This window comes from Sphaeramia orbicularis, chromosome 19 (genome assembly GCF_902148855.1).
Source record: "Sphaeramia orbicularis chromosome 19, fSphaOr1.1, whole genome shotgun sequence".
NCBI classification, from domain to species: domain Eukaryota; kingdom Metazoa; phylum Chordata; class Actinopteri; order Kurtiformes; family Apogonidae; genus Sphaeramia; species Sphaeramia orbicularis.
In genome coordinates, this window is record NC_043975.1 from 6268599 (window position 1) to 6284952 (window position 16354).

At 36.5% G+C, this 16354-nt stretch overlaps 1 protein-coding gene across 3 annotated transcripts in view; it reads right to left on the bottom strand.

Annotated features, from left to right (window-relative positions):
• dock1 (dedicator of cytokinesis 1) overlaps window positions 1–16354 on the bottom strand; it is a 506089-nt gene that overhangs the window by 12665 nt on the left and 477070 nt on the right. For all 3 annotated transcript variants that reach the window (XM_030163232.1, XM_030163231.1, XM_030163230.1), the window contains 2 exons: window positions 6864–7001; window positions 1875–2017 (listed from right to left, as the gene is read on the bottom strand). In XM_030163232.1, the coding sequence (XP_030019092.1) occupies window positions 1875–2017; window positions 6864–7001 (281 nt within the window). The remainder of the gene's footprint in view (window positions 1–1874; window positions 2018–6863; window positions 7002–16354) is intronic.

Consider the following 16354-nt stretch of genomic DNA (forward strand, 5'->3'; position numbering starts at 1 on the left):
GGCGCAGACCAGAAAATTTCATCAAAATCTGTCCATAACTTTTTGAGTTATGTTGCACACTAATGGACAGACAAACAGACAGACAGACAGACAAACAAACCCTGGCAAAAACATAACCTCCTTGGCGTGGGGGGGCCCACGGGGGGGGGCACTGATCAGCCTTGGCGGAGGTCTGCGCTCTCCGAGTGCCTCTAGTTATATTAATTATTATGTACAAAGCATGAAAAATATTTTTGAAATTTAGAGGTAGAACATTTAAAATCATAGTCATGGTTAAAAAACTAAATTAATGTTGAGAGAAATTAAATAAAAATCTTCTCTAAGGCATTTGGGAAGCAAAGTTAAGTCTTGGTTCATTAAACTTCTATTGTCCATTCATATGCATCTCTCAGTCTCTGTATTTATAGTTGCAGAAAAAATGATTAAACCATCAAAAGTCATCAAAAACAATGGTTATGCAATCAAGTACTAACTCCTGTGTGTATCATGTGACTAAAACAGACAGAAAAGAAAACATGGAATGCCTAAAAGCACTGTTTTTGTCAGTACAATGCCATAGATTGATGTAAGAACTGAAGTGATTTTGGTTATTGTCAAGAAAACCATGGAAAATGGATAGATATCAGCTCTGAATTTAAACTATTAAGAGCTAGTTTTGTTGTTATTATTATATTTGTCCAAACAAATGTACCTTTAGTTGTACCAGGCATGAAAATGAAGAAGAAACTGAAGACAAGTGGTGGTCTAATAATTTTTTCTGCAACTGTAGAGCCAGTCTGATATATGTGAAGTATGAACAGCAGAAAAAAACTTGAAGTTTCAGGTAAAAAAAGCTTCTATAAACCACAGTGGTTGTATTTATAGACCTCCATTTGCACTTAACATGTTTCTAACCCTTTTGTTCGCACAATATGAAACTTATTGCATTCCTTTTCTGATCTTTCATACCAGGTTTCATTCAACACATGTCAGATGTTTCTGTTTGTGCTGCTTTTTGTCATGGGGTTAGAGATCACATTAAATAGTGACTTTAATCTTTAAACCCATTTAGTTCAGTTTTTTATGTGTCTTTTAAGGCTGCGCACATTTTTCTACTATGTATGCTCATTTCAACCTTGACAAGCAAAGATAAAAGCGGCCTAAGATTTTGCACAAAACTATATGAGTTAAATGTCTCATAAGAACACCATCTCAGGATTAAAATCAAACTAAAATCTGTACAAATGTTAAATAAGAATCAATTCAATCAACTTGAACTACATGGACAAAAGTATTCAGACACATTGAATTCAGGTGTTTCCCATTAAAATTTAAGGAAATATTGATGTTTTTATCTCAAATCCTCATGAACAGGACATCTTATAGCTGTAGCCATGATGTGTCCCAATATTTTTGTCCATATAATTTATAAACATCGGTGTTTCCTTAAAAGTTTAATGGGAGATGTGAAGAAAGTAGATGGTTAGTTGTGGTAGAAAATTATGATTTAGAGTCAAAGCATGAAAAACATTTAAGACATTTAGAGGTAGAACATTTAAAATCATTGTCAATGTTGAGAGAAATTAAGTAAAAACCATCTCTGAGGCATTTTGGAAGCAAAGATAATTTAAACCAAACTAACCAATACCACGATATTTATCCCAATATAAAAGTATATTATAACATTCACCATTAATGTTTTGTATCCCAGACCCCTGTTAGAAAAGAAACACCTAAATTCAATACGTTCCAATACTTTTGTGCATCTACATAAAGATAGGAATTGTGACAAGACAATAATCCACAAACACATTTGTGACTGCTCGGGCACGATGACTGAGGACAGTACACAGGGGAGGATTAAATGCCCTGGAGAACAGAGAAGCAGGTGTTACCCATCTGAGCCGGGCCTGGAGGGGGAGTTGTCAGAGGAGATGGAGGTGACTGAAGCCACTGATAGCGGCCGCTGGGAGGAGGGCATTGTGAAGGAGCGCACCATGGAGTGAGGACGAGACCCACGACGTTCATCTGCTGCCGGCTGATTCCACAGGGAAAAACAAACATTCAGAAGCAGACAGAGATGGTCGGCAAAAACTCACAGATTCACACAGAGTTCAGGTAACGGTGTATGTTCAGGTATCAGACAAACCTTTAAGACCTTCTTCAGATCTTTTTTTTTAACCAAATTTAACCCATAAAGACATAAACATCCACCGGCGACCTGAGGTATTTACTGATCTACACTGTTTAATACTTGTTGATCCACTTATTCTATCAATACATGTAAATAATTGGTGTAAAATACAGTTTGTCATCTTTTCATGGTCATTCAGAGGCTCCGTAGTTACCATGGAAACACTGTTATCTTCTACAACATTGATTCACCAGTAAAACCCATGGAGTTGGATCAATGACAGTGGATGGACACGCTTGGTTTAGGTTCAGTTAATGATAGATTTTGATGAAAAAAGTCACATTTTCTTCAGTTTTCTGTATTTCTGATAGAATAACCTTCAACTTTAATGTGAGCTTTTATGAAAATCTACATTATCAGTGAATTAAATATAGGAAAATACATGACTTTTACTGGAACAAAGCAAAACACAGACAGGAGTTGTTACAATAAATGGCTATAAATCACTTCAGAAAGGTTTAAGTCTGGAACTCATGGAGGTCACCAAACACTGAGCTTCCCCCTGTAGATGTTTTGCTAGGCCTTTGTGGGTCTTTGTTCCCTCAGCTTAGGCTTCAGGAACTGAAATCTTGTTCTATTGGGTTTAGATCAGGTGGAGAACATTCCATTTCTTCATCTTCTAACACTCTTGTGTTGCTTCTTGTTGAGCCGCATTATGTAATAAATTTCCATTATGTAATAAAAGTTCAAAATGTAATAAGAATGTCACGTCATCTTGTAATAAAGCCGCATTATGTAATAAACTGACGCATTTTGTAATAAACTACGTCAAGGCATTATATAGTAAATTTTTTCACATTATGTAGTAAGTTATTACAATTTGAGAAATGTATTACAAAATGCACTTGACACATTTTTATTAAAAAAAAAAAAAGTAATAACATGGTTCATTATGTAATAACAATCCAAATTAATATAATTTCAGAGCAATTTAGAAGAAATTAGTCACAGGAGCTACAGGTAATGGAATCACAACTTTAACCACACAGTTTAAAGATGAAAATAAAAATGTGTCAAGTGCATTTTGTAATAAATTTCTCAAATTGTAATAACTTACTACATAATGCAAAAAAAATTTACTACATAATGCATTGAGGTAGTTTATTACAAAATGCGTCAGTTTATTACATAATGCGGCTTTATTACAAGATGACGTGACATTCTTATTACATTTTGAATTTTTATGACATAATGGGAATTTATTGCATAATGCGGCTCAACACTTCTACAGTATGTTTTGGGTCATTATCTATTTCTGACCTATCAGTTTTTCATCATTTATGTGAATATGAGTAGGGAGGATAGATCTGTACACTTCAGAATCTATTCTGTTCCTTCTATCAGCAGTGACCCAGTTCCACTGCAGACGAGTATTAAACACAATCCTCATTTTTACAATGATTTTGTAATGGCGGATTTACTTACAGGTGCCCTAATATAGTTTAAGTTTTGAAGCATAAATCTTCTAGTATTTTTGTTTTAATAAAAGTAATGTGTTATTAAATATTTTCAATGATAACAAATACATATTATATCATAATAGGTGTAGTTATTATACATGGTAATGTAATACCTCGACTGTATCCTGTTGTTTCTAATTTAAAATTATTTGGAATGCAATTAAATTCAATGACATAACTGAGGACAACCTCATTAAAGAAAAATTCTTTGATTCGGTTCCAAAAGTGATCATATTAATGAGGTTATTTCATATTCATTTTATTAGTGTATGATAATACAAAATTACACTTCTAAGTGATTTGAAACATTTATAGTATTAATTTTGCTCTTTCCCCCTTCCATTTTTTCTGGATCTGCCATTGATCTTTGTTTGTTAGTTTCTGAGCCTCTGAAAATGGAGGGACTGTGTATAATGATTGTAATTTCTAAACGGTTAATGCAATATTTTGTTAAACCCCTTAAACGACAAATAAAAGTCCAGACTACAGCACTTTCAGCTACACAATATGTGTCACTGTCCAAGTACTTATGGACTTGACAGTATATTGATTTATCCTCTACACAACAAGATAAACTGCACTTAGCAGAAGATAAATCACATCCCTTTGGTTTACATTTAACTTTACAATGACACAGATTAGCCCCAAATCATAAGTTAATAGACTAGTATATTTTGAGGCTTAAGGATGGGATGTCTGTTTGTATATGACTTTAGAGAATGAAAAAGAAAACTGGATGAAGGTGAGGTGGAAGCGGCTTCAGCATCATGACTCAAACCCAAACCCGTCTACTTCAGCATCAGCTTCCGCAGCTTTTGTCCTCAGAGGAAATGAAACGATGGCGGCCTCGTAGATTTATCACAACATCAATTCTGGGTTAATTTACACGTCAATATTAAATGTATTCATTATCGGAATTTCATTTTCCTTAATGAATTGTGTGGCATAACTCATTCAAGTCCTGCCAAATCCATTCAGATGATATTTATTACACATAAATGGTCTTTGTGTTGGTGGCCAACAGGTGTCAACACAAAGTCATTCACTGAGCCTGAAAGGTCAGCACTTAAAAGCACTTAATACTGTGTCCAAATGTAAATGGACAGCATTATATGTCCTGACTGATAGGAAAACGTTCCATCAATAGTTGGCTGTGATTGTGTCCAGTATATTATGCAAAAGACAAGGTGTTCTGGACAAGATTCAACACTTCTTTGTAAGGGACAGGGAATGTAATCAGCGTTATCTTAAGCAACATAATCAAACATTAACTTAGAGGGGAAAAAACCTAATGTTAGTATTAATTTCTGTACTTCTGTAAAAGGAACCTGCTGGAAGAAAAATCTGGTAAGAGCAACTCTAACAAATGAAGCCCTCTGTATTTAAAAAGCCCTTTCAAGCGGAGAAAGGAGCTATCACACATCAGATGGGATAACCTTATTATCAGGCCCTGGGAAGTGATGGCTTTTCTCTCTTCAGAAAGGTCACCACCCTCTCCCTCTAAATTGAACGAGGTCCCCTTTACTTCAGGCAAGATTGAGGGAAAAGCTTGGCCAAGCAACAATTAAATCTGTAAAGGAGGACGGAGACGGGAGGTAGTCCCTGGCAGCACCTCACCACACATGAGCTGACTTCAGCTAAAACCACTACTTAAGGCTGATATACGCCTTCTGAGCCAATTCTGACACTTTAAAGCAGACAGATTACCTCAGATGTGGAGGACAAAAACTGTTCTGTGTAATTATTAAACCACAAATGAGAGTATGAAACAGAAGAAACCTCTGGGCTGAAATCCTACAGCGCAGACTTCTGAACTCGCATTATTCTCAGAATCCCTTTCAAGCAGATTTCATTAGTTTCTGATGAAAATTTACATAAGTGTTGAATTCCAAAGCGCTTTTCATGTTAACCCTATAAAACCATTTGTGTCATATTTGCTACAGAAGGTTCTGAGATCTCTATCTTGTCAACAAGATCAATAGTTGCCTTAAAAACCTGTTGCATATGACCCGATACGTGATTTCTGGCCCTTTGTGGATTATCATTTCACTGCAATGTTTTTTTTTTTTTGTTATTGTTTTTTTTTATGCCTTTTTCAATATGGCCCCTATCATTAAATCATACACACTTTTTGCAGGAAAATCTTTGGTAATTTTCAAAAAATTAAGAACATTTATATTGTTGTTGTTTTTTTTTTTAAATAAGTACTTCATATACTGAAACAATGCATAGTTATGCAATAACTGATTCTTTATAGTACAGTTAAAAATGTGTGTATCATTTTTAACATTATTATTTTCAACATTGCATTACTCAGAATCGCTTTCAAGCAGATTTCATTACGTTTCTGATGAAAATTTACATAAGTGTTGAATTCCAAAGCACTTTTCCATAAAATCATTTGTATCACATTTTCTACGGCAGGTTCTTAGATCTCTAACTTATCAACAAGATCAATACTTGCCTTAAAAACCTGTTGTATATGACCTGATACATGTTTTCTGCCTCCTGGTGGATTATCATCCCACTGCAGCCAATGGAAGTTTTTTTTGTTGTTGCCTTTTTCAATATGGCTGCTATCGTTAAATCATCCACACACTTTTTGGCAGAAAAGTCTTTGGTAATTTTCAAAAAGTTACATTTAGAAGAACATTTATATTGTTATTCTTTTTTTTTTTTTTTTTTTAATAAGTACTTCATATACTGAAACAATGCATAGTTACTTGATATTTAAATTTCAAAAATGTTTAATTTTAATTGTCTGTTTATATAAATATTAATATAAATACTAAATTTCTCATTTTCTTTAATATTTCATTCCTCACCTGTGTGTGTGTGTTTTTTTTTTTTTTTTAAATCTGTCTTTTACTTTGCACTTGTATGTTCTACCTTGCTGCTGTTAACTGTGAAATTTCCCCATGGTGGAATCAATAAAATCTTATCGTATCTTATCTTAACTGATTCTTTATAGTACAATTAAAATGTGTTAAAAATTTGTGTATCAAATTTGACACTGCAGGTATATAAGGTATTTTATAAAAACATCCAATGTATCAAATGTGTTACAAAAATATATCAAACAAAATACTATGGCAAAATGTTTCGGTTGGATATTGTTAAGAGGACTAATAAACATCTCAATTCCACATAATTAGAATTCTGTGGCTACTTTTTGATGGGTCAGGTTTTACAGGGTTAAGGAAAAGTCACATAAAGGTGAAAACACCCACCAGAGTCTTGACCCCGTACTGTTTCTCCACTTTCTCGCGGAGTTGCTTGAAGCAGGCCTCCAGTCGGTCATGGAAAGGCCTCAGCGCCTCGGTGACCTTCTCTCCGTGGATACGCACTCCTTCAGCCAGGTGTGGGATCTGGTGGAGAAAGGCCACACGGTTAAGGCGTAAGAGGGCATGAAAGGCTCCTTATGCTGCATCTTTATTCATTAGAGGAAGAATCTGGTGGTTCTCAACCTGAAGGATCAGTTCAGGGGTCGCCAGATGATTGTGGAGAGAAAATAAAGTTACATATTTCATGCCTACCTGCAGATGTTTTGCAAAATGTCTACGTCTGAGCCTCTTCACCATATGTGCACAACATTTTAGATCATAAAAATTGAAATGTTTAGACATTCATTCCAAAGTGGCCACTCTTAAAACTCTGGTTTGTGTGTATATGTGTGTTCAGGGAAAACCTAGAGATTGTTAATCAGTGGTGTCTCACCCCATTTTGTTTGAGTCTGTTATTGTTTTGTGTAATAAAGCTGCACCTGAAACAAATCCAGATGTGTAAATCAATGTATGACCCATGATATATGCAGTGTTTCTACTTTAAAATAGTCAAAAATGACCAGAATGTGGCTTCATTTTTAGAAAGGCAACACTTTTAAAGGAATAATCCAAACATTTTTATATTATTGTCCCATAAAATACCCAGGAGAAAGGTTACAGACAGTAAAACTTCAGCTAAAAGATATAAAAATGCTAACAAATCTACCAATGCTACTTCCATTTCCAAAATGTAAGTTTCGGAGCAGTTTTAAAGGAGCTATATGCAATATTTCTGCTTTGAAATAACCAAAAATGACCTGAGAGTGTTGTTAGAGAACTCTAGTGTGTATCTGTGTGTTCAGAGGTTGTTAATCACTGGTGTCTCACCCCATTCTTTTCGTATCTGTTACTGTTTTGTGTAACAAAGCTGCACCTGAAACATCAAATCCAGGTGTATAAATCAATGTATGACCTATGATATATGCAGTGTTTCTACTTTAAAATACCCAAAAATGACCAAAATATGCCTTCATTTTTAGAAAACCAGCACTTTTGAAGGAATAACCCAAACATTTTTATATTATTGTCTAATAAAATATCCATGGGAAAGGTCAAAGACTGTAAAACTTCAGGTAAAAGCTATAAAAATGCTACTTCCATTTTCAAAATATAAGTTTCAGACCCGTTTTAAAGGAGCTATATGTGACATTTCTGCTTTGAAATTGCCAAAAATGACCTGAAAGTGTCATAAGAGTGTTTAAAATAAAGACAGCTCTGCTTTGTGTGTATCTGTGTTTTCTGAGATTGTTAATCAATGATGTCTCACCCCATTTTGTTCATGTCTGTTACTGTTTTGTGTAATTAAGCTGCACCTGAAACATCAAATCCAGGTGTTTAAACCAGTGGACTATCCGCATGAGAACTTCGACCAGTTTAGAGTCATTTTTGTGTTGTTATGTGGACAGAATTGAAAGAAACAGAGGAATAAAACATCTGTTTAGCCAAATATCTACATTAGCGTGGATGGGGCATCAGTCTGCAGAATGGCGTTTACATTAGATTATCTCTTCCACTGATATAATTTGCCTTGGAGTAGATTTTTTCTGAATGTGTTTGTGGGAGTCATAGTGTGCATACAAATGAGCTGTTGATTGCACATAAAAAACAAAAAACAGCAAAACAAAAGTGCATTCAGAGAGTGAGACCTCCATCCAAGGTAACAGTCTACTTCATTTATCATTCATATTGTTCCACAACTATCACTGAATGTTCCATAAAAAATGAGAAGATATGTTTTTCTTCCTTTGACATCTGGCGCCACATGTGAGTTTAACTGACTGTCACCATGGTAACAAAAGTCTTAGAGTCCATCTGAAAGCGATGGTCAACATACACAATTTCTATGTTAATGTTCAACATACTTTTGTATAAATAAATGTAATGAAATGTTGGTAACCAGCTGTCGTCTGTTGTTATGGCCTCATTGCATTATGGGATATTTATGCTTGCATACTGAAATATTTACCAAAAAACAGTCTGGAGTTCAACTACTGTTGGTTTCATACAACTTCAACCAAAAACCTTAGATTGTCAGCAGTAAAACTGAATAAATCATTCCATTGAAACAGCCATTTTCCCACCATTATGGCCTGAAAGTGTTTCTCAAAAACGACCACAGTTTCACCTTTTTCCTCTAATCTCTTTGTCTATTCTCTTTCCTACTGTCAAACAACTTACATGGATAAAAAGTAATATTCAGTGGTTTCATCAGTGTGTTTCAGCAGGGCTACACCTCTGCCATTTTACAATGAAAGCAGCAAAAAAAAAAAAAAAAAGGAATTTCACCTCATTGCTCCTATACTCTTTGATTAAACCGTAACTATTCAGATCACCTGAGGCTCTCCAGTGTTTAAGCAAAGATGATCTAACTAAATACAGAAGGTTTCAAAGATATCACATCCTTGGGGTCTTCACAGGAAGAACAGAGGACGATTTCTGTGAATGGAGTCAAATGAGAGGAGAGACTCAAGTTCCCTGGATGAACTTGTTCTTTGAGAAAACTATTGGATTCATTACAATCAATTACTAAATTAAGTCAGTTAAGTTTTTTTTTAACAATTTAACCACAGATCAGAAAATTATAACATTACCTGATAAGATGCAAAATTAGCAAAAGCACTGTTTTTTATTAGTTGAAATACAAAACAGCAAAGTTAAAAATAACAAAATTCACTAAACATGTACCTAACTTCTACCTCCATGACTAAGAAATCCGCTCTAGGATTTGGAGACCAGAAGGTGGTGCTGAAGAGCTGATACCACAGTGGCATGCTAAGTAGCTACTGTTAGCTTATATGTTTTCACCAACAGTCTGACAAGGAGACAGTGTGGTTTTTACCCTTTGTCATTTGTTGGCCATTCATCCGTCTGTCCAAAAACTCTGCCATGCACTGATAAGTCAGGCTACTGGATGGCAGTAGTGTGCCTGATAAGTCAGGCCGAGGATTTTCAAGTGTGTATATATTCTATTTTCTTACTTTACCTTTTAATTTGTTTTACTTTGTAGGCTTGTCGAAAATTAACTTGTTAATACGGATTAATCCATCATCATGATTAATCTAATTTAAAAATGTTAATGCAATTAACCCATCTGCAGCACAGAATGAATCTGAATGTGTCTGCCAACGCATTTCGGGCAGTTTGACCAAGAAGAGTTACAGTCGCCCATGTGCAAATGGACAGATGATCTGGTAGTGACAGGCAGCAGAATCAACCAGTAAGGATGGAAGACACTAAACAGCACGTTGGCCCTCTGGATGGAAATATGAGGACAGAAAAAACCAAGACGGAACAGTCGACCAACATAAAATATTATACACACTCTGAAGGAAGGAGTTTTCTTTTCACATAAGCCCTTCAAGCTTAATATACATTAACACAAAGCATACGCTGGTCGAGGATTCTGTTAGCACTTTACACCAATTAACACGCGAAAGCATCACCCAGCTTGCGACAAACACATTAAGTGCATTTATATTCCCTTCTTTCCTGAGTCTGTTTAATCATGCAAAATGAAACAAGATTAATATAGATTAAAAATTAATGATATTTAATCATGATTAATCGAAATGAATCCACAGCAACCCTGTGATTAATCTGATTGAACATTTTAAACTAACTAGTAATTTCATATTCGCTTTATTCTTATTTTTTTACTTGTTGGTTTTTTTACTCATATTGTTGCACTGACTGGGTTAACAATCCTAATTTCATTGCACACACAATGACAATAAAGACTATTCTGGCTTCTGGAGCTGTAAAATATATTGTGTGCACTGTAAGGAAAATGCTTATGGAGTGTAACATAAATACCTGAACCTGAGAACAAAATAAATTGAGGGAAATACCAAATATGGACCAAAATATGTGCACAGGTGTGCTTTAAAAGCCATGTTCTCTGGCCATTTGGGGAGGCACATCCCTTCGACATCTCTGTACGTAACTCTGTGTTCTCCTACTATAATTACATTATATTTGACTTCCACCCTCTCCTGTGTGCTTGTTCAAATTTGTTCGGAATGCTTGCAGATGGAATCGTCCATCGACAGGTCAAATGGACAAAAATAATGCTACCTTCGGTTAAAGACTTCGGAGCTCCATTCATTTCTATGCATCTGCTTCATAACATTAGAGGTTCATCCTTGGCTTCGACTCTTCCACCAAGTCCATGAAAAACTGTGCCGCCAGAGAAATAAAAGAAATGATCGCATTGACACATTTTAGCATTTTTGTTTCTATAGTGTCACGCTTAGCTATCTTGTCTTCTCAAGGTAGCTCCGCTTTAGAAATACCAGCCTGGTTTTCTGCAATAAGTCTTACATTCATGTTCAGACACAATGTGGGATATTCACTGTGTATTGTTGGACAGAGAACAATGCACATGGAAGCTTCACACTATTTAAACTTTACACAAGATGAGTTGAACTGAGTGTCATCTGAAAAAAAAAACAAAAAAAACAAAAAAACACCTTATGTAATCTGTATGCGAGTACAGAATGTGTATATTTCACTGCAACCTCATCCAGGTAACACTAAACATTATCAGGGAAGGCTGTTGCTATGACATCTGTTCCCAGCAACGCCCACACATCTTAGCGAAGGTAGATCAAACACGGCAATGAAAAAGCATGCAGAAACCCTACATATATGTGTGTACGTGATGGATGTTTACCTCTCCACCTATGACGCACACACAGACGCAATGCACCTCTCCGAGATCACTGCTGCACAGTGCATGCAGCAAGCGAATAACAAAGTCTAAACACAACAGAGGCAGCCCAGGTAGAGGGATGGAAGCAGAGGAGAGAGAGCCTGAAACTGCTGCAAACTAGTAATTAGGAAACCCCAGAGCCACAGTCAGTGTCAGCAAGCTCCGCTGACTATATCTGGCAAAAAAAAAAAAAAAAAAAAAAAAAAAAAAGGAGGCAACGTCAAGCCTCCAGGATGGAGCATTTGACTGATTTTTCTTTTCCTCTGCTGGTTAAAATCACTGGTAACTTCAGAAGCCGGTGTTTCACTACAACATGCCAGCTTTGGCTTGGTAAGGCGGTGAAAAATTGCACAATAACTCACCCGAAACCCAGGAGAAATGTAAGAGTCAGCTGTGGTAATAGTGCACATTTTCTTTCCCATGGCAACTGTAAAAAATGTTCGCCGACTACTGCACTGCTATAAGTGAGAAATACTGTTGAAGGTTCGCGCTCATGAATAAGTAAAAACAAATAAAGAAACCACATTAGGGGGGATTTAATTCAAGTGTTTATATGAATCGGTTTCCAGTCAGAGTGGTGCATTTGCAGGTTTAAAAACTGCAGAGAGCATCACATGCCTCATCTGAAGAACAGGAACTTTAAAGGCCCAGAAATAAAGGAACAAGAGGGCAGAGAATACAAAGAAGTGTGTGAAATACAGTACAGTCTGGCCTATAAAGGGAAGCCAGTGTGCGCGTGTTAACCTCCGATTCCTCGGGGGCTGCATGCCTTTCTTCCTTTCCTCTGAGGGTCGACTGCCCTTCCACCGCAGCATCTGACTTCACTCAGCTGGCACGCAACTCCAATTCAGTTACGTGATGCAACCGTTTGTAATAAACTCAAACACTGCATGTTTTATTTACGTACGTTTTTAACACACGGCGGGCCTATTAACAAGAGAAAAAAAAAATATTCCAACATAGAAAGACGTTTCTTAAAGTGTATGACAGGGAAAGTACACGCTCTGGTCGCCTGGATGAGTGTTAGTTACTGAGCTGTGTTCCACAAAACCAAAGCTCTGGCACTGGAAGATAAATGAAAGCAGGCTACAGACACCCTGCGAGGATTTCCCCTGATATTGAGCACCTTCATCATCACCGCTGGGAGTTCACGGAGGAGAGAGCGAGGCCGAGATAGAAGAGGAGAAGCTGGGAGGAAGAGGAGGAGGAAGAGGAGGAGGAGGAGGTGGAGGAGCAGGGAGGGGGAGACAAGTGGTCGAAAAAGGAGGAGAGCAGCGAGAAGTGTTGTGAGCCGAAATGAAAAAAAAAAAAAAAAAAAAAAAACAGAGTGAAAGCTAAGGCAAGATTCACGTCTCCCAGGATACCCACATCTTTTTATAGACCTGAGGATGATTGAATACAACTGAGTGGCGGCATGGCAACAGCATTGTGCTTGGTGGCTGCACAGCGATACGCTCATTGTGGAAAAAATCAAGTGTCAAGGTTGAAAACATGAACATTCTGTGGTTTCATTACATTTGCCTTTTGAGAAAGTTTGCCTCTTGTAAGAAACGCTACATCAAGTGAGTCGAATGCGGACATTTAGAGAAGTTTAATTCTGTAACAGCATAAAATCGCAAAAATCAGAACCTAAAAGTAACAGTTGCATGATATTTTAGTGTCGATTCCAAATGTTGCGACTTTCCAGCCCTTTTAAAGTCACTGGAGAGGTAGAGACTAGGTCCTGTATATTTGTGTGACACGCTACAGCACTTTCTAAGAAGCACGCTGAGTCCAGGTAAGTTTCATGTCACTTAATGAAAAACTAACGGCTACTACAGCAGCTTTCTGATTACACACGCACAGAGGATGGAAAAGGTGCACTGTTTGTGAATGTGTAACAAAAGAAATTAAACTAAACAAAAGGCGGTCAACAAAAATTACGGCTACGCAACTTGCCTCTCTCCTCCCTCGTGCAGGTGATTCAGCCCCCTATATAACCTACGGCTGTCATCCCCGGTACTCACGTGACCCATTCTCTGCATATCACCATGGCAACCAGACCAAACCAATCAAAAGAGAATAGACCACCAGTGAAATAATACACACCATATATGTATTGTGAATTGATCTACTGCATCATGGAAACATAACGTGCCCACACTTGAAACCCCTTGGCCTTCAGTCCACACCAAAGTTTTTGCACATACAGACGGATGGACGGACGGACAGACAGACAGATGATGAACTGATGACACTACCCTGTGGCGACGGCTGAGAGTAAAAACTGTAGATACAACACCTTTCTTCATTTTATTCCAGGAACATCTCGCTGCATATTTGGTAAATATGTGTTAAATTTGGTAAATATATTTTTAAGTGCTAAAATCGTTACATTTTAAAAGCTAAAACTGTGGACTTTACTGGTCAATAAAAACGCACAACAAAGAAAAATAGATAAGGGGGGGGGGGTTGTAGGTTTTTTTCTCAATAATAATGCAAGTCTTCACCTGACTAATGTGCCTTCAGATGATTTTTTTCTTGTCTTTTTTGCACAAAACACTGAAAAATAAGCAAAATTAAGTGTTTGTAAAAGATCGAATATGACTGTTTTTGCACTCTTGATACTGCATTTCACTTTTATTTTATTATATTCAACTATTTGCTAGTTTTATCTGTCTATGTAAAGCCACTTAATTCATTATTGCTTGAAGAGTATGTTAACCCATATTGACCGAAACATCCACCAATCAGCCTAAAGCATCTACTGATCTAAACCTCTAATCCACTAATTCTATTAATCCATGTAAATAATTGGTGTAAAATACAGTTTTTCATCTATTCATGGTCATCAGATATGACCCATTTGGACGTTCAGAGGCTCCGTAGTTACTGTGGAAACACCGTCATCTTCTACAACACTGATTTACCAGTAAAGCCCATGGAGTTGGATCAGTGACAGTGGATGGACATACTTGTTTTTATGTTCAGCTATTAATATCTTTGCTGAAAAACTCACTTTTTCTTCAGTTTTCTCTGCCTTGATATAATAACCTCTGAATTTACTCTGAGCTCTTAAGAACATCTACATGATCAGTCAATTAAACCAAGGAAAATAGATAATTTTCACTGGAAAAAATACAAAATTCAGAGGATAATATTACAATAAATGGTGATAAATCACTTAGGAAAGATTAAATAGAGAAAAAATAATAATTTAGGAACTGCCACAAAAGTCACACTGGGTCCTTATGGGTTAAATTTAGGAAATTTTCACTGGTTTTAATTTTCCAGCAATTAAAGCTCGCATCATTGCCACTGGACTCTAAAGAAAAATAGCTATTTTACCTCACAGAACAGAGTTGTTGGTTTCCTACTGCCATGATTGGCTATTTTTGTGTGTTTTTGTGTGAGTTTGCTGCAGTGCAATAGTTTGAAATCACAAGAGTTTCACAATAACATTGAGGCAGTGAAAATATTATTGGATATATTACATATTGATGGTTGTTTTTAGATTTAAGGTGGCTAAAATATATATGTTTAGTTGCTTCTCTCCTCCACAGCAGTATGTTGCTGTTCTCTTAGTAATGGGTACACATAGACCACCAACTACTGCAGGTAAAACACCATTAGACTGATACACCCCCACTACAAAATCCAAAGTAATCCTTTAAAAGGCAAGTGTGGAAAGCAGGATAAAGTCATAACACTGTTTATTACTCCCCCCCGTCTCTGAAGCAGGAATCACAAACCAAAAAAAGCAGAGTCGTAGCCATGTGTGGCAACAGCAGTAATAATATGAGTGCTCTGAGCTATTTATAAAAATGTAAATAAGTGATTAAATGCCAGAAGGCACCCTGCAATTCATCAACAGTGAGTCAGAAACACACCTGGGGCTTCTTTTTTCTACCTACCCACAACTAATAGAGTCACTTCAGTATCCAGAAGCTAGAGATAGATAGGTTTCCCTGGATTTGGCAGAAAAGACCAGATCTAAGAGGGTGACGTAAGACTGGAAATAAAGTGAAAGTGGTTTCTGGCCTGAAATGTGTCTGATGGGATGTTTATGTTGAGGACTCTGACCTGTCGAAGTCTCAGCTGGTGTGCTTGTTGATGATTTATTATCTTTAGTCTCTCAAAAGGCCAATGGTTAGGAGTTGGCAAGTAATAGCTAAAAGTTACAGTTCAGGGGCTTTGTATTAGAGATGGACCACCACATTTTTGGGGGTGGAAGCAGGAGTTACATCAGATGATTAGGCACTTATTAAGGATAAAAGAAAAAGGTTAACTCACTTTACTATCTCTGCATTTTACTCATTTTAATACACACAGCCAGCACCTACCATTAGCATTAGCAATTAGCATTAGCACTAATCTAACAATGAAAGTACTTTGAACCAGCTCCAGATCTTCATCAGTAATTTGTTCACTAACAGGAGAATTAACCTATATATACCTGATTATTATTACTTTTTTTCAAATGTATATTTTGTTGATATTCATTATCTGACATTCGCATCTGGTACATATTTACATATATCATACATAAGTTGTCTGCTCTAAGAGCCAAAATTATATTTTTGTTTTATGTCCAGACACTGAAAAGAAAGGCAGATAACCAAATAAAGAGAGAGTAAAAAACGAAACAAAACAAAACAAAAAACTATGTACAAGGGAGTGATCTTTTCCATACAACACAATCACTGAT